We start from the raw sequence: 25,389 nt of genomic DNA, 5'->3' as shown, positions 1-25,389 counted from the left end.
GGTGTAGGAGAGGGGAGTATGGTATAGCCACAAGTAACTGTGACATAAAACTAAAAAGAGAAAGGCATAGAAAGACATCATCAGGTTCCGAATCCAAGGACCCAAGTGTGAGAACCACCTTGGCTACTCACCTGGTACAGGTCATTTTCCTGCGAGTCTCACTTTCATCACCTGAAAATAGGGAGGTGGTAGGATGGATAAAATGACAAACCAGATCTCTTCCTAATTTTCCCCGCTGCCAGCTCTAACATTCTATGATCTTGTGAATCCTAAAGCTTGCTAGGTTTGGTTAAAGAACAAACAGGTGTAAGAAAACTTTCTAAACACCGAGTCAATTCATTTTCAATAGATACCATTCCCCAAGTTTCTATGAAAGCTAGAGAAAAAAAGATAATCACACTTCAGAGTTTCAGTCATCCCTACCCATGGTCTTATAAGAGTTGGAAAAACAAAACAAAATATAGGAGGCAGTTGGCAATAAATATTTTTAATTTTTTATCCTTTTTTTTGTTTTGTTTTTTACAGAGACAAATACTCTTCAAGTCTGCTTTTAAAATTCAAGGCTAAACCACAAACAGGTACAACCAAGACATATAAGCTCACATTGACACACGCCCATCTGATTGATTCTCCAACTCCCTGACGACCAGGGAAGGTGAGGGGAAGACTTTCTTAGGTAGCACCATGACAAACCCCAGGGAAACAGAAAGGAGGAGGGGAGAGCCCTATATGCATCCTCCCCATTTCAGGTTTCCCTGCAGCCAGGGGGGCATACTTGCCAAGGTCATCATTCTGCTCACTCCAGTCCCCTGGCTGTCGACTGAAATGACTGATCAGTTCTGTTCTGTGAGAGGGATAAGCCACCTCCTCCATTTCAGCTGAAGCCAAAAATTCCATCTCCTCTTTCGGCCCTGAGCCTGAAGCCCTTGCCCCCTTGCTCGAGTGCCTAGGACACCTGTGACCATCAGAGGCTGGGCTCCTACTTTGCTCTTTCAAAGAGACTCCTGTTTTAGTTCATAGCTGTATATTCAGGAAAACCACCAGGTTGCCTGATATTATGTGGAAGCAAATCTTGCTGATTCTAACCAGCAAATTAAAAAAAAAAAACAACCCAAACCAAAAAATCAAAAACCAAAACCCAACAAACAAAAAACCAGGTATGTAGGGGGTGATGGAGAAGAGAAAGATGGGAAGATTTCTGGTCCCGCTAGAGAACTCTGTTTTCAAACAGAATAAAGTACCATCTTGAATTTCTTCTACAAGAACTCAGCAACTGGATTCACTTAATAACTTATATACATCTAAGTAGTTATTGTTGAATAAATTCAGTGTTCACATTTCTAGAGAGGATTAAGCCCCGGTATAGGAAGCCCTGCTCTGGGAGGGGAAGTGGGGAAGAAATTCAGAGACTTTTTCCTGCCCGTATCTGGTTGGGTGAGCAGCTGGTGCATATGGGAGGGCGGGTATTGGTACCCCAAATGGGGCAGCCTGAGAGAAGAGCAGTGATGAGTGTGATGAATGGTGGTAGTGGTGTGGGGACAGGAAGCTTTGAAAAGCAAAAGCTGGGGAAAGGGAAGGGACTGGCCTGTTATGAAACATTAAAAATATATATTATATATATATGTACACCTGTCAAGTCATTATTAGGACAAGAAGTTGGAGAACAGGAGAGAAGTTAGGCATGTTCCGTCCCGACCTGCTCCCTAAAGTGGGATGTGGAAAGTCACTGCTATGTAGCCAGAGGCAGTGGGACTACTTAAGTCCACAATTCAGATTTTCATCTCCCTATAAAACCTGCACCGAGTCTTTGACTGCATGCATGGGAAGCCCAGATTTGTCTGTTTGCAAAAACGTACAAAATAACTAGAAATAGAAAAGGTTTTGGTAACCTAAGGCCATCTGCGCAAGCCTGCCAGGGAGGGAACTTGCAGCAGATTTTTTTTTAAATACTACAGTGAAAAGGCATTTTAATAGATTTAAAAACGTCAGAAGTAATCCACTAAGATTAGGTGTAAAAAACCCCCCCCAAAAATGAATTCCCTTCGAGGGGACTTTGTCCAGTGAAGCGCAGGTCAGTGTTTGAGCCACGGGTGGGCTTCCAGGGAAGCTTTGCTACGGTCACCATAGTCATACAGCAGCTCTTCGCCAGCTTTGATGTCCCTCGAGGCGATGAGGATGAGGTGAGGCACGCCGTCAATGTCATGGAGTTTGGTTTGGCAGTTACCACACTTGCTGTGATTGATCAGTCTCCCGAGACGATCTGTTTCTCGAGTGGCATCCACACTGGCATGGCAGTGAGGGCAAGGGGAAAGAGGAAAGAATAGAGGATTAAATTAAAATGATTTTTTTTTTTAAAAAGGGAGGGTTTTTTTTTTTCAGCCAAGTAGGAATCTTTTCTCGCTTTTAACACAGGCTCGGAAAACAAATGTGGGATTTGTTTTAGAAACAACCGAAAAATAAAAGATTGCCCCAGGTAGGTCCAGTGGGCTTCAGAAGAATTCCTCGTTGAGGTGGCCCTGTTGAAAGGCAAGGTCAATTGGCTAAGCTGTTTCTATTCGACTAGTCCAAAGCCAGTTGTTCCACAAGAGAGATGAGATCTGTCTGGAACAGTCTGCATCCTAAAGAAAAGAGAAAGGGCACCTCTACCTCCTCATTCCACAAGGAGGAGTCTTCGCCTGTGACGAGGATGCTGCTGGTGGCTGGCAGTGCCTTGGTCTAATAGGAAATGACCTGAGGCGCTCCAAGGACTGACTTACCAGTAGGTTTTGCTCAGGTACTGAAAATAGTACATGTAGCAGCCTGTTGAAGGATCCTGAGCGTAGAGGGCCTCTCGCTTCTTGGCATCAGTGATCTCAATGAGGTCCCCGTGATACTCTACCACAAACTCTCCTCTTGTAAACTGTTTGGTGGCGATTACTCCTCTGCCTTTGCCATCAATGATATCGATCTGCCGGGAAGTGATGGGAAAAAGGGGATATTGTCAAGACAAGTTAAAAAGTCTGTCCTTCCCCAGGAAAAAACAGAACCACCAAAGACACAAGACAATGGCTGGCATTTGGAATGAGCTGAATGAGAGCAGAGCCTTCTGATATGTGCTCCATCTGCAGACAAGTCCGAGTGTTACTGAGAGTCCCACCATGGGGCTGGTGTTGGGGAAGAGGATGATGACTCTCCTAGGCAAAGGGGCTTCCTAACAATTCACATGTCTCATCATCTTATGTATTAATCTAATGAAAGATAGCCCACAGGGATCTATGTTCAGTCTTATATCTGGCTTTCAAACAACCAGCTTCATGAGGGCAAGATGAGGGGTGATGGTGGTCATGTGACCAGAGTCCTTACTCTAAACAGCCTGAGGATTTTAGTGGACTGCAGGATAACAGCTAATACCATCGAGGGAGGCAGAGTGTCTGCAGCCAGGGAGATGGGAGTCCTGGGTCCTCAGACCACATCTAGAACATGGTGTGTAGTTTTAGGAAGGACATGTTGCAAATATAAGCTGGGGAGCACCTGGGGACAGGTGAGCAAGCTTGAAGAAGGGCCTAGAAATCACACCACCCTCAGACTAGCTTGTTCACCCAGGAGAAGAGAAAGCTGTATTCAAGTAGCTAAGGGGCTGCGTCCTAAAAGAGCTTGCTCCCTGTGCTCCAGAGACAGAAATGCTGAACGTAAAGTATTTAGTAAACCTTCAAGTGATGAAACTGAGGAGCAAAGGGCAGAGGTTTGTATGCAAATGATTCCCAGGTCTGTGTGTGCACAGCCCTAGGCTCTCTCTAGAGCAGGGTCGGACACCACTGAAGGTCCACTGAATGTTTCTAATGAGTTATTCCAAAGGCTATTTTAAACTCAACTTGTCCAAAACAGAACTCGTTCCATTTCCCACCAAATTCTCCTCTTCCCAGCGTCTCTATTTCTACGCCTCACCCAGGTCTGAAAACTTCGGGCCATCCCTAACTTTTCTCTCTCCCTCATACCCTCATATCTTAAAGAGCTGCCAAGTATTGGTGGCTTGTCCTCCTCACATCTGTCCCCTTCTCTCCACTCGCACGGCCCCCTCATCACTGCCTAAAAGCCTCCAGTCCCTCTGCTGATTCCAATAGCAGAGGTCAGACTATGTCTTCTCCCTACTCCCAAAGCTCAGTGACTTCCTTTCTGAACACTAGTGTTCCATTCAAAGCCCTCCACTGGCTGGCTCTAGGAACTGCCAGGCCTGAGGCACATTTCTCGCTTTCATGTACTCTGGCTATCCGCCAGGTTGGCTCCCTGGCTAAAGATCTGCCACCGGATGACTTTCTACTTACTCTCCCCTTCCCTTAGCACAGTCTGTTCCTGATGCCTGGAATGAAGTCACCTTCTTACTTTCCCCAGCAGAAGACCTAGATTGCTTTACAGCCTAGCTCTACAGCCACTTCCTACGTGAGGCCTCTCCTCACCCTCCTGGTTACTGGCACCTCCTCTCTCCCAGAAAAAAAATAAACTGTGTCTGTGTATAGTTTTCATTTAATTGTCTATGTATGGGTTGTACTTCCCCAATAGGACTAGTATTTGACATATAGGCATGGATTCCATTAGCAGAGAGTGTTCCCGGATGATAACTCACTCTCCTGGAGGAGGCTGGCACCTCTTCTGCACCTAACAGTCTTTTAGTGCTTCCTAGAGCCCTAGAAAGTCAAGTGACTTGACCAAGGTTAGTGCGCCCTGGGGTGAGACTTGAACCCAGATCGCTGATGCACCCCGCATACAAGAAAGGCAGAAATAGCCTCTGCCCCAAGTTGCTCCCATTCCTGCCTTGGAGGCCAACTCTTCATCCACCAAGATAGACTCCTTCTTTCTTATCCTAAGAGCTCAGTAAGTTCTTGATGAATGAACAAAAGTGGCCAAGAGGTCCACTGAGGCTTCATGGAAGGAATACAGAGATTGTATTGGGAGGTGAGAGCTTTTTAAAAACCTCAACATTATCACTTCATTGGTCCGGGGAACTCTCAGGGTCAAACTCCCTGTACTCATGTGGAGCTGCACCCAATCCGCAAGTCAAGAGTTTGAGAAAGGTGTCTGGGGGCCAAACAGGAAAATAACTTATCCCTGGTCACACAAGCACTGTGAAGACTAGCTCATATTTCTAGGATGCTTTGAAAAGTGCTTTGATCCATGATCTTATTTGGGTCTCATAAACCTGTGGAGGAAGGTACTCTGATTATCCCTGGGCTATGGAAGGCTAAGTGACTTGTCCAAGGCTATTGGACAGCTACTAAGCATCTGGGGCAGGATTTGCACTCTGGTCTCTGGACTCTAGGCCTAGTCCACACTCTACCTAACTCCCCCACCCCCCGCACCCGCCAACCCTCCAACCCCCTTGCTGGATGTCTCCAAGTGGCAGAATAACTACTGTGGTCAGGGCTGCATCCAGTGGTCTCTGAGGTCACTCCCCATTCTGAGATTCTGTACAGTCTATGCAGGCCTATGCACAACAGGCCAGGGTCTTGCTCTGAGGAAGACACAGGGGTGGCTCCTGATTGCTTTCCTCACTTTGGTCCCCAAATAGGTTCCTCTGCATTTTCTGAGCAACCTGTTTACTGGCAGTTTAAAGTTCACTTTGGACATAATGAAGTTATACCCAGGCAGCCCAAGAGTTGGGCTGAAAGCTTGATGGTACTAATGCAGCCCTTGGTGCTGTCCCCTCCTTGGCCAGTCAGTCAACAAGCATTTATTAAAGTCTTATTCTATTCCAGGCACTGTGTTCAGTATTTGTGATACCAAGAAAGGTAACCTCCGCCCACTCCAAAAAAACCCAGCCAAACACACAAGAAATGGTTCCTGTGCACAAGGAGCTCATGCTCTGGGAGGGGAGACATCTGTAAACCACTGTGTGCACAGAACATACCCAAATGTTCTACACAATCAGAAGTAATCTTGGTAGGAGGGCACTAAGGTGGGGTGAGGTGGATGCAGAAAAGCATCCTGCAGATTTGGGGATCTCAGCCGGGTCTTATAGGAATCCAGAAGGGGAGGGAGGGAAGAGGAGCAGACCCAGCCTGGGAGAAGGTGAGGGAGAAAGCCCGCTAAGGGCAGGCAGGGCACTGTGTGCTGAGAGGGTTAGCAAGACGGATAGTGTCACGGGGGGAAGAAAAGGCACTAGGGATGGTGGGAAGGGACCAGAGTAGGAAGGGCTGGACCTTCTATGGGATCTTAGCAGGAATGGGGAGGCGCTGGAAGTTACTCGTTGACCAAGATGGCAGAATTCATATCGCCTCTTTCTTGAGCACCCGCTGGGCCGACATCCTAAGTGACAATTACAGAATTCTGCAGGTATGGCCTCCACAAAAAGGTCTTCCTACAGGATCCAGTCAGATATTTAGAATCCATTGCTACTTTCTGGTCTGGGAGTAAAGCCACGTCTATGGGAAAAAATTTTGGTAGCCGGTCTCTTACAAAAAAAAACCTGGGACCTGACGGGACAAGAGGAAAGGGGCCCAGATAATGTGCCCTGCAGGGAGACCTGGCAGCCCACCCAGACAGCATCTGCTGTCTCCCAGTGGTTAGCGTCTGCCTTACCTTCATGCCTTCTTCCTTCCCGCTTTCAATTAATTCGTCTAATTTTCTCTTTTCTTCTGACTAGACAGAGACAGAAGGAAAACCACGTGAGTATTTCCTGACCACTCCCTAGTGCATGGTGAAAGGAAGCCAAAGTTTCCTGAGCTGAGCCCACTGTATAAAGGAGTCTTCCTGGAAGGGGAAGGTGAAAGGGAACAAGCATTTATTAAGCACCTACTGTGTGCCAGGCACCATGCTAACAAATTATCATCTCGTTTGAGCCTCACAACAACCTTAGGAGGCAGGTGCTATCATTATCCCCATTCTACAGCTGAGGAAATTGAGGCAAGCAGAAGTCAAGTGACCCATCCAAGGTCATACTGCCAGTAAGCGTCTGAGGCTGGATTTAAACTCAGGCATTCCTGATTCCTAGGCCTGGTGCTCTATCCACTAGGCCACCTACCTGCCTCTACGGCAGTACATGGATCTGGTTCACCATCTCATCTAACCCTCTCCTTTCTTTGGAGGAGGAAGCTTGGGTCTATGGGGTCAAGTGTTCCAGGTCACCCAGGCAGTGATGGAGGAGCAGGGCTCTAAACCCCGTCAAGCCAGCACTTGGTCTAAGCACCTCCTGGACCACACGGCTCCTCCCATGACGCCCCTGATGGAGACAGCAGAGATGGTTTGGGGGAGGCCAGGGATGACCCCAGCCACGCCTGCCATCCCTCAATGCCTTCTCCCAGAGTCTGTCAGAGCCCTTGGCAGTGTGATTACTGAGGTTTTTAGACTGAGTTACTTTCTGCTTGTTGGCCCACGGCAAGCTTTTTCATTCAGCACTTCCTACGGGCTAGGCACTGTGAGCACCCTGCCCGTCCTGTAAAATCATCCTTCAGGAAGGTGGCCTGATGGAGAAATCAATGGGGTTCCAATTCTGCTGTTGACACCTTCTAACTGCCCCTGGGCAGGTCTGGCCTCCAGCTTTCTCCTCCATAAAATGGGCATGCTCCCATTCCATGGGATCACTCTTCTGAGGCCCTAAGTGCAGGGATAGGGGAGCCTCCTGGGCTCCCCGACATACAATCAAGGGCCGTGTTCTCCTCTCGTTCCTTTACATTTACAAGGGTCAGCCTTCCTCTTTGGTGGCTGAAGGTTCCCATCCTGTCCAGGCTGCTCCCTACCTGGCTGTCCTTTCCATACAGGTCTTGGCTTTAAAATCTTCTTCAAGGCTGCTGAACACTTTCAGCCACCATGCCACAGAGAAAGGCCTGCCTGCCAGCCTGGAGCATTCGGATTTGGGGGAGAGGTCCCTTCCGAGAAGGAGGAGAGGTGGGAAGCAGAGGCTGGCTTCAGACACAGGGAAGAATCCAGTTTGCCTACAGCATACATAGGGTATCTTCTGTGGTTTCCCAGCACGTCAATACAGTTCAAGTTTCTTCACCTGGCATTGAAAGCTTGCTCTAGGCTGGCTCCATCTCGCCCAACTCCCCTCCCCAGTGCTCTATGCTCTGGGCCTTTCTTTTGTCCTGGACCCTTGGGCTTCACTCTGGTGAAGGCCCTGGAAGCCTTCTTAGGCTGTTTTTAAATGCAAACAACAAAACACACGGGATGACAACAGCAACCAGTTATACTGAAGTCATATCAAAATATGAAAAAAAAACCCAACCCAACTCCCATACTCCACGTTACGAACTCCTGCCCTCGCCAAACTGGACCATTCTTTGCCCCTCCACGTGGATGGTGCTTTCCCACCTCGGTGCCTTCCTTTGCTCTGGGCCCTCCCTCCTTTTCTGTGCTTGCTGGATTGCTATGTATCCTTGTGTTCAGTCAGGATGCTGCCTTTTCCAGGGAAGTCTTCCAAGTTCCCCTCTAGCTGATCAGGACTGAACCTGGCATGCTGGACCCATGCTCCTGGGCCTCAGGCTATCCGGGTCTGAGCGTCCTCACCTTACTAGGCAGGACGCCCACAGCCTTGGTCCTCAGGGAACTCATCCAAACTGTGCCCTGCACTAAGTAGGCGCTAAACATCTGCTGTATTGATCCCACTGCTTAGATCGGTGCCTGGCACATACTAGCGAGAGAATGTTGGAAAGGCTGCTTGTTGGAGCCAGACCAAGGACATCACAGAAGCACAAGGACATACACAGAATGTCTGCTCTTGTTCCCATTTCAGAGACCCAGCCTGTAGGCCACAGGGACCCCCCCCCCCCATTCCACTGGGGGCTTCAGGCAGAGGCTGGATCCTTGCTCCTCTGGGATATGATGGAGGGTGTTCTTGGCCAGGTACTAGAGGCACAACAGGACTGTTGAGATGCCTTCCCTCCCTGAGACCTGGTGAAATCCAGCATTATTAGGAAAACTTCTCTATGAAAAATCAGTGATGTTTCACAACATGGTTATTATGGAAGTGTTTCGCATGACTACACATGTATAACCGATACTGAACTGCTTGCCTTCTCAATGCGGGTGGGTGGGGAGGGAGGAAGAGAGAGAATGTGGAACTCAAAGTTTTAAAAACAAAGGTTAAAAATTGTTTTTACATGCTACTGGGAAATAAGATACACAGGCAATGGGGTATAGAAATCTATCTTTCCCTACAGGAAAATAGAAGGGAAGGGGATGATAAGAGAAGGGGGCTGGGTGATAGAGGTGAGGACAGATTGGGGGAAGGGGTAATCAGAATGCATGCTGTCTTGGGGTAGGGGGAGATGTGGGAAGGAAATCTGGAATTCAAAATCTTGTGGAAGTGAATGCTGAAAACCAAAAATAAATTAATTTAAAAAAAGGAAAAAAGAAAAGAAAAATCAGTGATGGAAGCTGGCAGGCAGGCAGGTTTGCCCTGGGCTGGATGATATGGCCTTGGAGCTCTGAGCTAGGCTGGCCCAGTATGCTCAGATCAGGCAGGCCCTGGGTGGCTTTTGGCTGCCCCCTAGCCCTGGAAGGAGGTCCCATTTCTGTATGCCCGCCTATCCCTTACCTGTAGCTCAGCTTTGCTTTTGCGGGAGCTCCGCCTCACGGGATAATAGTCAGTGACTTTGCGATTCTGTTGAGTTTTTCCCTGAGCTCTGTGGGGAAGAAGAGGATGTTGGGGTCAGTACATGAACTCCAAGGTGGCAACGCAACTGGCCAAAGTCATCTTAATCAGAGAAAGCAGACACAAGCGCCTTTTGAAAATGAGGTCCCAAAGGGGCAACCTCCTTATCGGAGTGGCAGGGGAATGCAGCTCATGCTTAGCACTAGACTTGTGAGTTAGGAGACAGTACTCCATACCTGGGGCTAAGTGAACCTTTCTGAGCCTCAGTCTCTTTATCTGTATAATGGGGATGATCCTTATAGTGTCCACCTCACAGAGCTGTTGTGAGATGATGTTAGAAGAGCTTTGTGCATCTTAATGTTTAGGTAAATGTGAGCTAACTAGATCATTCTCTCTCTTTTTTGGAGACAGGGTCTTCCCCAGGCTAGAAGGGCACTCCCAGGTCCAATCGCACTCCTGAGCAGCAGAGAGGTTTTGAAGTGGGCAGATCACCCCTCCTTAGGTAGCCTGACAGCTTCATGCTCTCAGGGGCTCATCATATTAGTGTTAACCTTAATGCAGGCACCCCACTGGCTTCAGCTCTGTGGCAGCTAGAGCCCCTAACGCTGCCCAGAGCAGGGATCACAGGTGGGGGCCACCACATCTGATCCCTAGTATCCTTCCTTTAAAAAGAGGCTTGTTTTGGAAAATCTTTGTCTCCAAATAATTCTTAGCACTCTTTAGAGGTGGTATAACTAGCAAATGATTTTCTTCCTTTGGTTTAACTATTGATAACAATTGTGATGCAAAAAGAAATGGACTGGCATTTAATTAAATTCAACAAATATTTTTTAAAAAAGCCTTGTTGATGTGCTTTGTTCTTGCATCAAAAATATTTACAGCTTATTTCCACTCTGTGAGAGGTCTCTTGTAATGAAATAAAAGTTAAGTAAAACCAATAATATAGTGAATTCATCTAAAAATGCAGCAACACTCACATCTGCAGCACCCCTCACCTCTCAATTTTAAGAAATGAAGTGAAATTCCTTTTCTCTCCTTTCCAGTCCCTACCCCACTAGAAAAACAAACAAAACAAAACCAAAACACATTTCTTGCAATAAACATGCATTTTTCTGCTGCTGTTGCTGTCCAACAGGGATCGTTTTGTTTTATCTACGTGTAATCCCAATGCTTGGCATGCAGTAAGGGTTTAATAAATGCTTTCGCATTCAATGAATTCATTTGAGGGCCCTATACCGGCCCTAAGCTGGACTCCATGCTACCCTCCCTGCATCCCCAGCCCCCAAATCTTGCTTTGTCCCTTCTCCCATTTGTGGCCAGGCCCCCCTTTCTGCCATTCTGGTTTGGCTCCACATTCCTGCCCTCCCTACCCTCCTTGCAGCTTCCTGTACACACTGCTACTGTCTCTATGCTCTTCAAGCTGGCTCTTGGAATCCCTGGCTCCTTTCAAGCCTCAGTCCCAAAGCCGTCACCCATGAGAGGCCTTCCCCGGGTCTCCTAGCTGCTGGGGCTGCCTCTTCTAAGGTTACCTCGAATCTGCTTTACACAGACCTTCTATAATCCTAGACGCGTACCTGCTGCTTCCTGTTAGAACAGTCCCTTGAATCCAAGAACCGTCTTCTTTTTGTACTTGTACCCCTAGTACTGAGGCACCTGGCACATAGTAGGTACAACACCTGTACCTGCTATGCAGGTTTCTCCTAAATTGTGCCCCTACACCTCCGGCTGCTGAGCACAGTCCTGTCCTGGCAAAGTCCCTGCAAGCATTTCTAGTCCACGGTTCTCTCCCTCACGCAAGCAAACCTGGAACGTTTCCCGTGCCCTTTGCACTTGCGGGCCTTCCTAACAAACAGCCCTGGCCCACATCTGCTTCTTACACTCATTTCCCCTCTAGTGACACAGGCTTCCTTGGTGGTCTTTCATCTCCAGACTCCACATACTTGCCCTGGTCGTCCCCCACACCTGGAATGCTCTCCCTCCTCATATCCTCCTCCTGGCTTCCTTCCAACGTCAGCCAAAACCTCACCTTCTCCCACAAGTCTTTCTGGGCCCCCTCCCTTGTGGCTTCTGTATGCAGATCAGCCCTCGCTGACCCTGTATCTTCTCTATATTCGGTCATTTGCATGCCGTCTCCCCCATTAGCCTGTAAGCCCCTTGACAGCAGAGACTGTTTTTGTCTTTCTTTGTATCCCCAGCACATAGCACAGTGCCTCGTATACAGTAGGAACTTAATAAATGCTCATGGACTGACTTATCTTACAACCCTATATGGGAGGTGCCATTTGATGAGGAGACAGGACGAGATGACGATTTGTCCAGGGTCCCCCGGGTCTTTACATGCATGCCTGGAATAAAGACTTTGTCCAGGAAGTCCTTCCTGATCCCCTGCCTCCTCATGTGGCTCAGACCGCTGTTTTGGCTCTCCCTGCACCATGCCATGTTCTAGTGCGCAGTACGGTTATCTGTGTCCGTCTCCCCAGCCTACAGAGCTGTGGTCTGCTCCAGCTCTCCCCGCACCGCGCCACGTTATAGTGCGCAGTACGGTTATCTGTGTCCGTCTCCCCAGCCTACAGAGCTGTGGTCTCCTGGAAGGCAAGGGGTGAATTCCCCTTTGGATCCCAAGCTTCCAGGATAGTGTCTGGCACACGAAGCTCCACCTACCACTCTGGCCACCGGGTTCCTCAAAGGTGAAATGGGCCGAGGGACCTACATGCCAGGGTCTTGACTCTTTATTCCCCTCACTCCCTTGGCTTTCAGTAAATGTTCTGGCACTACCATCCAATAGGAAATAAATGGAAGAGTTTGCCATGCAGAGAACCATGAAAAATAGATTAAGAAAGAAGACTGTTTATGAGAAAAAGCTGCCCCCATGCCCAGCTGCTGGGGCTGGAAAGCCCTGCCAGTACAGCAGTGGCAATCTATAAATCTCACAGATGTGAGAAACCATTTGTTGGTGGTACCAAGCAAAGAACCACAGATTCTCCTGCCCCCTAGCCTCTAAGGGTCAACTGCTTGCCACCTAAAAGTACCAGGGATTACAGGAAAACCAACTGCTGCAACAAAGTAATACGGTTAAAAGAGCAATAGTTCTGGAGTCCAAGGGCCTGGGTTCGAATTCTGTCTGCCCTATAACTTCCTATGTGACCTTGGCCAAGGCCCCTCGACTTTCCGGGCCACTTTTTTCGTTCACAAAATGAGCAAGGTGGCCTAGATCAACGGTTCCCAGCCTGAGGATGGAGGGTGGTGCCGCCAAATTATTGTAAGGGCTTATGACTCCACCTGCACAGCAGTTACTGCCATCATGGGTTTCCTAACCAGACACTGAGGAGCACAACCATCATCATATCGGAGGCCTGTGAACATTTCTGATGATCAAAAAGGGTTGTTGTCCTGGGGAAGGCTAAGAACAGATGGACCTGGAGATCCCTCGAGTCCCTGGCTGCCCCCACTGCCCATGAACTGCACACAGTCACATTTTTAGCCAGTGATCCTCTGGGACAGCAACTTGTTGAGGGCCCCTTGAGCCCAAGGGTCTTCCCAAGGGAGGTGGCATCACTTACTTTCTCCTGGAGGCCTGCTTGGTTTTGGGGGGTTTCTTCGGGGCGTGCTTCGCGCTGGCGGCATCAGCAGCGTTGGCGGGCAGCGCCATGGCTTTGGGGTTTCCTGCAGCTATGGATTTGTGGTTTGGAAGGGGCTCCAGAGAATCCCTCCTCAGCTCTTTGCCTTTCTGCTCTTCTGACTTCATAGAGCTCGCCGGGGCATTGCCGCCAATTCTTTTCTCTGTAGACGAAGGGAGGACAAAGACACTGACTTACCCCCAGTGTCCTTCTGGAGAACCTTTCACCTTCTGGAGAAGCCCTCTGCTTCAGACTAACTTGAAAAAGAGGGCACAGGAAGCAGGGCACCTGCCCTCTGTGGCAGCCACATAAGCCCACTACAAGTGAGCCACAAGATGCCACAGGGTCTACACCAATGTAGGAGAGGGGACTGTGCCAGTCAGGGCACAGCTCAGGCTCTGGGCTGCTGGCACAGGCATCAGACCAAGAGTCACCGGTGGTCAGGGCACACTCTTCAGCAAACTGCCATCTCACAATCACAAAAGTCTCTGACCTGCACCTAGGGAAGATGCAGCTGGGCCAGAGCCATAACCTCCATCTTACAGGTGAGGAAACAGAAGCTCAGGTAAGCCTAGTTACTCGCTCAGGGTCACACAGTTCAGAAATGACTGAGCCAGGACTGGAAGTCAACATTCTGTCCTATACACATAGCTGCCTTGGACCCATCTGAGGGCTGTGGCTTAGAACAAAGCTCAGGGCCTCAGAGGGTGGAGCAGAGAAGATGGTAGGGGTGGGGGGGCGGGGAAGTAGGGATGGGACCCAGGGTAGGCAGACAACAGGAACTGCCCCCTCCCCTTTGCCACAGCTGAAGAGCATGTCTACTTGCAGACAATAGGATGTCTCCAATTTATAAACAAGCTATGACTCAAAAGCTCCTTTACAAGCCAGTTCGTTTGGAAGGCTAAACATGTTTTTCCTATAAAAGTCAGGTTAAATGGTCATTTGGAGACCCCACCCCCCACAGCCTCTCCCTCAAGTACCTCCATTCCCCCATAATACTAACATTACTGTTCCTGCTCCATTATGAGTCAACTAGGCTTTTGTGAACAGGTCTGTGAACCTGACCACCACCCTTGTCGTTTCTATGGGGAAAAGAAAAGGGAATATGGCAGGAGGGGAGTCCTTTAGCTTTCTTTGGGAATGAAGGCAAGTTACTCCCTCCCCCTCAAGGAGGTTACTCTCCCCCCTTGGTTTTTTCATTGGTAAAATGAATTCTGTAGACTAGACCAATGGTTCTCAACCTTTTGGTCTCAGGACCCCGTTACACTCTTAAAAACTGAAGACCTTTGCCTCACGGAGCTTTTGTTTATATGGGTTATATCTCTCAATATTTACAGTGTTAGAAATTAAAACATCTAAATATTATGAAAACGGTTTTGACCTGCCAGATGCCCTAAAAGGGTCTCAGTGACCTTACCTAGCTCTGACATCCTATATCCTAAGTGGGCTCCCAGCTCTGCCATTCTGGAGTCTTTAGGCCCCCAGGCCAAGTCTGGTCACTCTCTGTTCTGAGGCTCTCTCAGCTCTGCCATTCTGGGGTTCTTGGGCCCCTAGGCCCAGCCTGGAAACTGTGCTGAGGCTCTCCCAGCCCTGCCATTCTGGGGTCTTTGGGTCCGTAGGCCCAGCCTGGTAACTCTGTTCTGAGGCCCTCTCAGCTCTGCTATTCTGGGGTCCTTAGGCCCCTAGGCCCAGTCTGGTCACTGTCTGTTCTGAGGCCCTCCCAGCCCTGCCATTCTGGGGTCTTTGGGCCCCTAGACCCAGTCTGGTAACTCTGTTCTGTGGTCCTCCCAGCTCTGCCATTCTGGGGTCTTTGGGCCCCTCCCAGCTCTGACATTCTTCGAAACTGGTAAGAAACTTTGTTCTAGTAGCTACTTTCCCATGTGACTGTTACTCCTGTCATGCTGAAATGATAGCTAACATTCCAGACTACAGACCTATTAGTTCTGGATGACGATGGCTTGAAACTGTTCTCAGAACCGAACAGCACTGGCCCTAGGAACTAACTCACTGCTGTGCTGTGGCACTTGTTTGAATTATAAATGAGGAGCAATAAATGGGAATGCCTGGCTTCTGAGGGGACAGGGTTCCCCTACATGGAAAACCTACTATCAATATTCTCATTGAGCCCTTGAAACTCAGAAGAAAGAAAATGTCTGCATTCTTAACCACAACTTAGCCAAGCTTGGTGTGTGTGTGCCCTTTAGAGAACGTGTTTCTTATGATTAAATTGCCCTGAAATTGTGCTGTTTGCCAATCCTTCAGAAGCCCAAGGAAAAGCACTGGATTTGGGAGTCAGTTTGAATCCTACTTGTGAACAATCCCAAGAGTCCTCAGTTTCCTCTTTCGTAAAAGAAGGCGTTTGGATTAGATCCCCAAACCTTCGAGCTCCAAGCCCTATGGTCCGTCTGCAATGGTGGTGGCTGCTGGCTGGCCATCTCCTAGGAAGAAGGAAACAGGGCCATTCCCTCTCTAAGAGGTGGATCTGTCTGAGGCCTAGGCCTGCTTTCCATCCCTATAGATGTGTGTGTAAATGTCAAGAGTCTTTGTAATGGACTAAAATTTCTGGGAGGCTTTTACCTCCCTTTCGGGGCTCAGACAACATTTTAAGTGATGCCTCCTGCTCAGACTGTATGTCCAAATCTCTGATGTTATTACAAACAGATTTCTCTAACTTGGAACTGCTACTTCCATACTTTTGGACTTTTAATTGCACATCAGCCCCACTGTGTTGCAGATTTCTGAGACCGAAAAGGGAGGCCATAGAGAACTACAGGACCCTAGTGGCCATTTAATCCTCCCTCTGCCCAAAGTGTGGACACTAATCCTACGGCAAGTACTACTCTAACCTCCCTCCCAGTGATGGGGAGCTCACTACATTCTGAGGCAGCCCATTCTAAATCTGACTGGTTCTGACTCTTCAGAAGTTCTTCTCACAAATCGACCTAGTGGTGTTTGAACCTAACGGTTCTCTAGGTCAGTAAGTCTAATTCTTCTTTCTACAAAACAGCTCTTCAATTATGTCTAATTCTCAGGTGGCCTTGTTTGAATCTTCTTACTATCCTATTTATTTCTCCTGGACGTGCTCCAGAAGACATCCATCAATGTCTCTCCTAAACCACAGCACCCGGCTTTGAACCCCATACTCTGGCTATGACCAAGCTAGAGATCGTCATGTCCCTCCATTAATATTACCTAAGATCCCAAACAGTGCTACCCAAAACAGCCAAATGAAGTTTATCAAAACAGAATGGCCATTAAAAAGCAGGTGGCCCATTACATCATCAACATGGAACTGCAGGGTGGTAGACAGACCAGCCCGAGGACTGGGTTGTAAGTAGCAGTAAGAGCTTTCTCATAACTGCAGCTGGTGTGATGTCCAGCTGGGTATCAGACCAGGAACACCTTCAGAGTCTTACCCTCTCCTTTCTTGTGCAATTCAGTTAAGGCTTTCCCCTGGCATTTGACATCATGATGTGCAACAGAGTTTTCCTCCTGGAGTGGAGGACGAGTTCCAGAGGATCTGTGGGGGCTCATGTAGGAATAGATCTTTGACTGGCCCATAAATACATTCTCCTAAAAAGACACAAATCCATAGTCAAAAAGTAAACCCCAAGGATCAGAGTCAGTAACATCTGGGATACTTTACAAAAGCCAACATACCACTCAAGGGGTTTGGGGGAGGGGGAGCATGGCATGTTATAGTGAGCACTCCCAAGGAAGAAAGACTTCAACTCTTTCCATTGTTAGTTGCTCAGAATTATGCAGTTTCAGAGCATGCAGACTCTTTGAAGACTTTCAAGTAACTGGACTAAGTGGGATGGATTAAAAGTATATCTGAACAGCAGAATAACAAAGTCTATGGACTTCAAAGACCTATGCTTTAATTGGTAGGAAAATTCCCTTCACTTACACAGATAACAACTTCTTCCCAAATCCTTAATAAATGTTTTTCCACAGTTGCTGTGATTGAAAAAAAATCATTACTTAGTGGTCAGCCTTTTGGTGATGAACTTTCTCCCCTATTCTCCAGGTTGGTCCACAGTCGATGGGCTACTTCAGGTGTGGGCCTTAGTAAAAGATCCATTTATTCCAGGGCTAGCTTTCTACTGCTACCAGCTTCGGGGACCTGAGGTCAGTCACTTCCAAGTCTTGGAGGAGGACTGACATGAAGGAAGGTCATTGTAGATGGTCCTAAATAGAACAGGCTGCCGAGCACAGTACCTGGACCACACACTTGGGGGTCATTACATGTCATACATCTGACAGAAATAAAGATGAAGCTCCAAGACTGGAGAACCAGCTTGGGCTGTTTACCTGGGAGCTGGACGTGGACTCCCTGTGCCTGATTTCCATGGTACTGAGTAAGGCCTTGGTGAAAAAGGCCAACTGATCTGGTCCAGCTGGTGAGTCAATATTTACCGAGAGCCCCTGGCATGATAAGCATTAAAGCAGCTCTGACCCACTAACAATTTCTTACATTGGGAGGGCAAAACTGACCATTGTGGGGAAAATTTCTTTAAGCCAACCTTGGGAGGAGGACTTGAGAACTTGGTGAAACATGGGCACCCCATTCTCTGCCATCATAGAAAAAAGGGTGGGGTGTAGCTGAGGAGGCTGAACAGACTCTACTGTTGGCGGAGCTGAGAAATACTGACAGTAAAGCAAAAAATTCCAGTGTGCAGAAATTTTCAGTGTGTAAGGAGTTAAGTCAGAACGATGAAAGATAAGAATACTTTTCTAGGCCATGAACAATAGGAGGAATTTATATGGATGATAATAGGGCAATGATTGCCAGGCAGGAAGTCAATCTGGGCCTTTTAAAAAGGGACATTTTATACTTCTGCCTCTTCCAAACAGCTTTTTCTCTTGGTGGGGGGGAGGGGAGAGAAGTAGGAAGAGAGTATGGGGGCAGGGGAGTGACACAAAGACCGTCCTTAACTTTTACCTGCGAAATGCTAAAGGCAAGTGACAGAGGGTTAGAAGTCACCAGCCCAGGCGCTTAGTCAGCTCTTCCGGGAGGAAGAGAAAGAACAAGTTTGACCATAAAACAGGTTCCCCGGTCCGTGGACCTCTTTCAGCGAACGATCCGCTCCCCCACCCCCCACCCAGGGCCAACGAGCAGAGGGGGCTCCAGAGTTGGTCTTTCTGGGTGCTGCCGTGGGCTTACCAGCACAGAGTGGGTTTGTTCAGAAAGAACTAGGCAGCCCCTTCGGCCGGCCAATAAACAGCAACCACAGACCCCACGAGAAACTCCCGGAGGGGCTGGAGGCTTCCCGGAGGGGGTGCGGGAAGCAGGGGATGAAAGGTCAGCCGGGATAGGGTAGCCGGCTCTGCACGTCCTAGCGGAGGGCGGGGAGCAGGGGCGGGGGCGCCCACGTGGTCACCGCGGGCCCAGCTGGGAGCCGGGGGTGCCGGCTCCCCCGGCCTGGGGCAGCGGGGCGTTGTTCCGAGTGGACTTTCTCGGGGGTGGGGGTGGGGGTGCCATCCTGCGCAGGCGTACGGAGACGGGCCGAGTTCCCCCGGGTCTGGGCGGCTGCCCTCCGTTAACCCCTTCGTGCCTGCAGACCGTCCCCATTAACCCCTCGCAGCCCACGGTCCCACCGCCCCCGGCCGACCTCCTCGGGTGCGGGGGTCCCCAGTTAACCCTTCCTTGGCCGCAGCCCCGGGGTTCGGCTTACCCCGTTGGTCCTGGGCCGCGCCGGGGCCCTTCTGTCCACCGTATCCGGCCCCGGAGCGGGGGCCGCTGCTCCTCCGGCTGGGGTCGCCGCCGCCGCCTCCTCCGCGCGCGTCTTGGACATCTTCTTGCCTGGGGAGAGGGACCGCTCAGGCTCAGGGCGCGGCGGGGCGGGCTGCGGGGCCAAGCGGGCCCGGCGCGGCGCCTCCCACCGCAGCCATGTTTAAAGGGCCCCAGCGCCGGCCCCGCCAGCAAGTGAAAGAGAGAGCAAGCGGCCAAGACGGGGCCACCAAAGCCGGCCGGCCGCGGCGAACGAGGGCGGGCGCGGAGCCGTGCGCCCGGGCGCACCGCCAGCCCGCCCCCTGGGCATGCCGCGCTGCGCCCCCGTGGCTCCGCGCGCGCCCGCTTCGGCGCACCGCCCCAGCCCGCCGGGCCGGGCCCCCAACACACGCCGACCCCCGGCACCCCCCCCATCTCTGTCCCCTCCCCAAGCCTGGCCTGGGCCGCCCACCTCCTCCCGCTAAGCTGGGCCCTTGGGCGGGCACCTGGGAGGAAACCCTTCATCCTATCCATCCCCCTCCACACCCATCCCACCCGAAGGGGTGGAGAGACACAAGGAGGGGAGGGGGTCTTTGGAAAGAGCGCAGCCGAACTAACCGGGGTTCTAGACCCAGCTATGCGTGACCCTGGGTAAGTCGTTAACACTCCCCCGGACTCAGTTTCATCATCTCCAAAATGAGAAGGTTGAACCAGACGATCTCGGAGGGATCCTTCCAGCTCTGACATTCCAGGGTATTCTCTTGTGGCCTGGGGCAGAGCGGAGAATCGGGGACCGACCCCAGCCTGGCTCTAGCCCGTGCTATTAGGGCAGGGAAAAGCAGCATCAGCTCCTCCCAATCTAGCCCATGAAAGGGGGGTGGCGGGGGAGAGGCAGTTAAATACCTTTGGATCATCCTTAAATCTTTCCAAAGGGGAAACGAAATTAGCGAAAGAAGGAAGGAGGAGAGAGGGAAAGAGCATTGTTGACATTACAAATGCCAAAACCAAGATAAGCTGCAAGCCTGGTACCATCAGCGAAATGGCACGCCTACTCTATGGCAGTTTTTCTCAGACAACGGTCCTTGAACCCATCAGAAAAGGACAAGAGAATGGTGGTGAGGGTAAAGGATCACAAACACAAGAACTATGGAGGGATCTTTTTCACGTCTTGGGGGCTTTCCCCAGCAGCCCGTCCTTCCTAACTTTTACTGAATCCACAGGCTGAGGGAGGAAAAGGAGACTGAAAGCTTGGCTTAGAGACCCACTGCTCTAGGGGAGGCTGTCATTCAGTCAAGCTCAACTCTTCCAGACCCCATTTGCAGTTTTCTTGGCAGAGATACTGGAGTGGTTTGCCATTTCCTTCTCCATCTCATTTTACAGATAAGGAAACTGAGGCAAACAGGTTGAAGTGACTTGCTTGCTAGTAAGTGTCTGAGGCTGGATTTGAACCTAGAAAGAGGATTCTTCCTGATTCCAAGCCCACTGCGCCACCTAGCTGTCTCAGGCTGTCATTAACTCCCATATTTTCAATTAGGGTACTGAGGAACTAGCAGGGGTGGGGAACCTGAAGCCTCGAGGCCATATGTGGCTTTCTAGGTCCCTGAGTGCAGCCTTTTGACTGAGTCGAAGTTTTATAGAACACGTCCTTTTATTGAGGCCATTTGTTATGTGAAGTTTGGATTCAGTGAAAGGGCTGCACTTGAGGTCCTCCAGGGCCACATGTGGCCTCCAGGTTGTAGGTTTTCCACCCCTGCTAAGGTCAAAGGCCTCACCCCCAGTCACAAAGGAGGGCCTCTGGTTATTTGGGTAGCAGCATGTTTTTTGATAGCTGCAGCTGAAAAATTCAAGTATTCTTACGGTCACTGGTTAGATATGTCAGCCTATCTAGCAAGGGACGGACATACTGTGCTTCAGTGATAGAAGGTTCATGGCACAGGGCCAAGGAGCCGAAACTGCATATATGATGCTGGGCACACAGGTTTTCTCCTCCCCCCTCCCCATTTTTTGTCACTTTGTATTCAGTATTCAGTACACAGTGTGCAATTTATGCACTAAGTTTCACTGTGGGTGGCTAGTGGATACAAAGAGCCCCATCAGAGTTAGAAGGATTGGACACAGTGACAGTGTGACTCTGGGTGGGTCCTTTTAACCTATAAGGACAAAAAATGTTAGAGCAAGTGAGGATCTGCATTGTGAGAGGGGGTTTTCTACCGTGATGCAATCACAAGTCAATCCAAATCACCAAGTGGGATAACTTTTATCTACCCACTACAGGGTTTCTTCCCCCCAGCTAGACTATATGAGGGCAAGGGGCTTTTTCACGTGTCTCCTCTTCTTACCACCTTATTCCTAGCACAACACAGAAGGCACTTACTTTAATAAACATTTGTTGAATTAACATATAAGAATTCTGTACTAAAGTTGGCCATAGTATACTAACAGGGCAGGTATAAATATAAACTATGGGGTTGGGGGGGAGCTTAGAGCCTTTCCTGGGATGTGTTTAAAAAATGACTTCTGTCTTGTGAAATTAAAAAGAACAAACTTGTGTGAAAAAATATAAGATGTAAGAAAAGATATAAGAAGATACCTCGCCCCCACCTCCCCTTTGTAAAAGTGAGAGGTCTATGGGAATTTTTTCTCTTTCTGCTTTTTCTTTTTTTAATTCTTTGTTCGAAAGGTTGGATCTCTGGGAGATGAAGCAGGAGGGATACAAAGGGAATTCTAGGCGATATAAAAATAAGGTATCAATCCAATCTATTTGAAAAAACCCATACAATGACTTCACTCTAAGAAGCAGGTGTCAATTTTATCATCAGAAAATTATATCATCAGAAAAATTCATGAGATCATGGGTCCTAGAAAGGACCTCAGAAATCTCCATGATCAGTAATAATAATTCATATTGTAATCCCAGTTCAAGCCTGGTACATCCGCATAAGATTCTCATTGGTGGAAAGAATGAAGTTAAGTGACTTCTATGGTTTTTCCATTTACAGTCTGCATTTACAGAGCATTTTCCTCAAAATAACCCTGTGAAGTCAGTGGTCCTAAAACTGCTCCCACTTTACAGAGGAGGAAACAGCTTTAAGAAAGGGAGGAGACAAGCATTTATTAAGCACTTACTATGTACTGGACACTGTGCTAATGTTACAAATATTATCTCATTTATTATTATCCCTTACAAATATCTTATTTGTTCCTCAAAAAAACCCTGGCAGGGGCATACTATTATTTATTCCCATTTTACAGATGAGGAAATCAAGGCAGACAGGTTAAATGATTTGCCATGTATTATATACAGCTGATAAGTAAGTTACTAAGTCTGAGGCCAGATACAAATCCAGGTCTCCATGACTCCAGGCCCAGCCCTCGATCCTCTGAGCCACTTAGTTGTTCACAGAGGTATAGTGACTAGCCCATGGTCACAGAGTGTCACAGCCAGAAAAGAGGACAGTCTCTCTTCTAGTTGGTCCCGTGCTCTCTCTAGTTCACTATGCCTCATCTTAGACCTTGGGGCCAGAATTATCCTAATTATTGAATTAAGAGAGAGAGTCAGTACCACATACAGGAGAGACAAGTTTATAGTGGAAACACATATTTGGCATCTCTTTGAGTACTTACAAACATTTGTAAATGGCAAGGCGACTTTTCTGTGTGATTAAATTAATTTCAATTATTCATTTGACCCCCCTCCACTGCAAAAATAAAAAAGGGTAGTATTACATGAAGATCTAAGCCGACTAAACCTTTTAAATAGTTTACTTTAAATACTTTAAAATACTGAACATTTGAGGATATTTTAACCACAATTTTCTCTGAGTATTTTGTCATAAAGTCCCATAATTTCAAATATTTTATGCCTCATTTTTCCATCTGCAAAGTAGGTATGTCTCACTGGAACATATCCTTCTAAGGTAAATCTGGCAGAATAACAAGGCCAAAAGATATTTACAAAACAACTTGTGTGCCGATCTTGTTCCTTAGCATTTACAGAGTACCCTGCTCACGACATTACTCTATGAAACTGACGAATCAAATGTAATTGTTCCAGTTCAAGAAAGAAAACAGCTTCCTAGCAGTTCCATGACTCACATAGTCTCAAACACCACAACTAAATGCTAAGATTTGACAGAAGTCTCCTGACTCCAAGACCTAAGCTCTTTCCATGAGACTGTACTGCTTCCTTGGGAGCAGAACAGGGATGATTTCCTCTTGAGTACTTCAAGAGGGATCACAGATTTGGAGCTGGAAAGGACCTCAGAGGCCATCTAGTCCAGTTTGTTCAATTTACAGATGGGGAAACTGAGGCACAGAGATTATATAAATTTCCCAAGGTCATGTAGATAGTAAGCAACAGAGTTGAGATTCAAACCGAGGTCTTCAGAGTCCAGGTCCAGAGCTTTTTCCACTGTACCAGGATGAGTACCACAGGACTATAAATTATTAAACTAACAGTAACATGGTGTTTTAGAATGTTTAGAAGAATGCCACAACTGAACAGCTTGAGAAGGTGTCCATTCCCAACTGTCTCAGATGCTGTAAGTCTGCCCTCAGTTGTAGTGTACTTCCTGATTTGAGTTTGGATGTTATGACAACACAAACAGTACTAACGAAGTCACTTCTCAGGACTCCAGTGTGGCTGTAAGCTGCCATAATAATCTGACAATCCTCCCATCACAGTGCTCTGCACATAGTAGGTGGGAAACACTCTTTGAGTTGGATCAATCTCCCATTCTTGACCTGACTCTGTTGGTTACTGGCTGAATGACTTTGGACAGCTCATACATTCATTCATTTATTCTTTCAACAAGTTTATGAGTAGGGGGTGGACTACAGAAGCATGGCAAGTAGGACTGAATTGGACTTCCCTGGACCTCAGGTGGTTTTTTTTCTTTTTGTTGTTGTTCATTAGTTTCAGTCATGTCTGACTATCCATGATCCCATTTGGGGTTTTCTTGGCAGATATAATGGTGTGGTTTGCCATTTCCTTTTCCAGCTCATTTTACAGATGAGGAATCTGAGGCAAGCAGGGTTAAGTGACTTGCCCAGGGTCACACAGCTAGTCATTACTTTGTTGGGATTTGAGCTCAGGAAAATGAGTCTTCCTGATTTCAGGCCCTGCACTCTATTCAGCCACCTAGTTGCCCATGGTTACCTCGGTTTACCTTTCTCTAAAATGAGTGATTTGGTATAAATGATCTCTTAAGATCCCTTCCAACTCTGAAATATTTGTGAAGACACCTCACAAAAAGACTGGAGAAATCCTACAGTGTCTCTAATAAAAAGGAACTTACTTACGGCCATTCCCCAACAAGCAGGAGGGAAGAAGACAGACCTCTGATACAGGACTGCTAGTTTTGCTCCATCAAGACTACCACTTACACACAAGTATGTATATAAAATATCCCCAACAACTCCATTCAACTCAGAACTGTGCTCCAACTGACCTCCTGGGCTAAGTTGGGTGTTTTTATGGAAGAGAAGTGAAAGGGGGGAAGGGGAGAAGCTCTGAGTTTTGTGGCGGAAACAGCATCTGCCTTTGAAATGGAGAACCCAAGGATTCCCTCCTCCGCCTGAGAGCCTGACGATCCGGGTCAAACAAGTCACTTTCCTCTCTTTCAGGGTCAGTTTCCTCTGTCAAAGTGGGGAGGGCTGTAACTAAAGAACTCTCTCAGGTCCCTCCTTGCTCCTCCAGCCTCAGTCTCCTCACTTGTACCATGGCGATAACAACGCTTCCCACCCTCAACTCTAAGGGTAACTGTCAGAAAAGCACCCCCAAAACGTTAATTATTCCCGCCCAATGCCCCCGTCGCCAAAACTCATCCCTGGCCCCCCAGCTGGGGGAAGGGGACACAGATCTCTTCCTGGACCTGAAGGATACTGTAAAAGGAAAAAAAAACTTTTAAGAGGGGGCCCATAGCCGATCCCCCACCCTAAGTTTCAGGCGTGGGGAAGAAGCGTGAGGAAGGGACGAGGTGGGGTGGGGTAAGGGAACTTTGTTCTGCAAGAACGACCACGCGAAGCGCCCCCTCCTCCTCTCCACCCCCAGGCCCCTGCTCCCGACGCCCCAGTCGCCGGGCCAGCTGGCCGGACACCTGGGAAACTACCTCTGGCCATGGCCCGAGACTCGACGGCACCGCCTGGGATCTCCCGGGAAACCGAAGCTTTCGGGAAAAAAAAAAAGTTTGCAACAACGCTGTAGCCAACTGCTCCCCGAAAGCGAAACATAAGTTGCTCCTAATTGGAGCCTGTGGCTGTCTCTCTGGAGAGGCTGCACTATGATAGGCTGCAGCTGGAGTAAGATCCCGCCCCCAGCCTCCCGGAGGGACGGCACTTTCTTACAATCGCTTCCTATCCCAGTTGAGGGGGGGGGGAGGGGGGTTTAAATTTACCTTCCCCGCGCGCTGATTGGCTTGGGAGGAGGGAAGCGCGAGCTACGATTGGAAGAACTTAGGCTCCGCCCATCCCCGTGACAAGTTGCTCGCTGTGGGGAT

General features: G+C 48.7%; 1 protein-coding gene across 4 annotated transcripts; it reads right to left on the bottom strand.

Annotated features, from left to right (window-relative positions):
* Positions 1–471: 471 nt before the first annotated feature.
* On the bottom strand, positions 472–25,104 carry KMT5A (lysine methyltransferase 5A). Of its 4 annotated transcripts, none has more exons than XM_036760874.1 (8): positions 25,003–25,104; positions 18,858–18,985; positions 16,596–16,752; positions 13,123–13,342; positions 9,506–9,593; positions 6,553–6,612; positions 2,757–2,947; positions 472–2,283 (listed from the first exon to the last, which is right to left on the bottom strand). In XM_036760874.1, the coding sequence occupies exons 1-8, from the start codon at positions 25,010–25,012 to the stop codon at positions 2,073–2,075; spliced, it is 1,065 nt and encodes a 354-aa protein (XP_036616769.1). In that variant the 5' UTR covers positions 25,013–25,104; the 3' UTR covers positions 472–2,072. The 4 variants fall into 4 exon arrangements, with proteins under 4 accessions (XP_036616769.1, XP_036616776.1, XP_036616793.1 ...); XM_036760881.1 differs by lacking the exon at positions 25,003–25,104 and adding an exon at positions 19,511–19,612; XM_036760898.1 differs by lacking the exons at positions 18,858–18,985; positions 25,003–25,104 and adding an exon at positions 18,347–18,653.
* Positions 25,105–25,389: the final 285 nt, after the last annotated feature.

Source organism: Trichosurus vulpecula, chromosome 1 (assembly GCF_011100635.1).
Source record: "Trichosurus vulpecula isolate mTriVul1 chromosome 1, mTriVul1.pri, whole genome shotgun sequence".
Classification (NCBI taxonomy): Eukaryota; Metazoa; Chordata; class Mammalia; order Diprotodontia; family Phalangeridae; genus Trichosurus; species Trichosurus vulpecula.
This window is presented reverse-complemented; position numbering and strand designations above follow the sequence as displayed.

Coding starts and splice junctions, on each gene's coding strand:
- KMT5A (XM_036760874.1), bottom strand. Junction 9,594..13,122: donor AAGCAGGCCTCCAGGAGAAA/GTAAGTGATGCC, acceptor TCTTCCCCACAG/AGCTCAGGGAAAAACTCAAC. Junction 6,613..9,505: donor AAAGCAAAGCTGAGCTACAG/GTAAGGGATAGG, acceptor GTCTCTGTCTAG/TCAGAAGAAAAGAGAAAATT.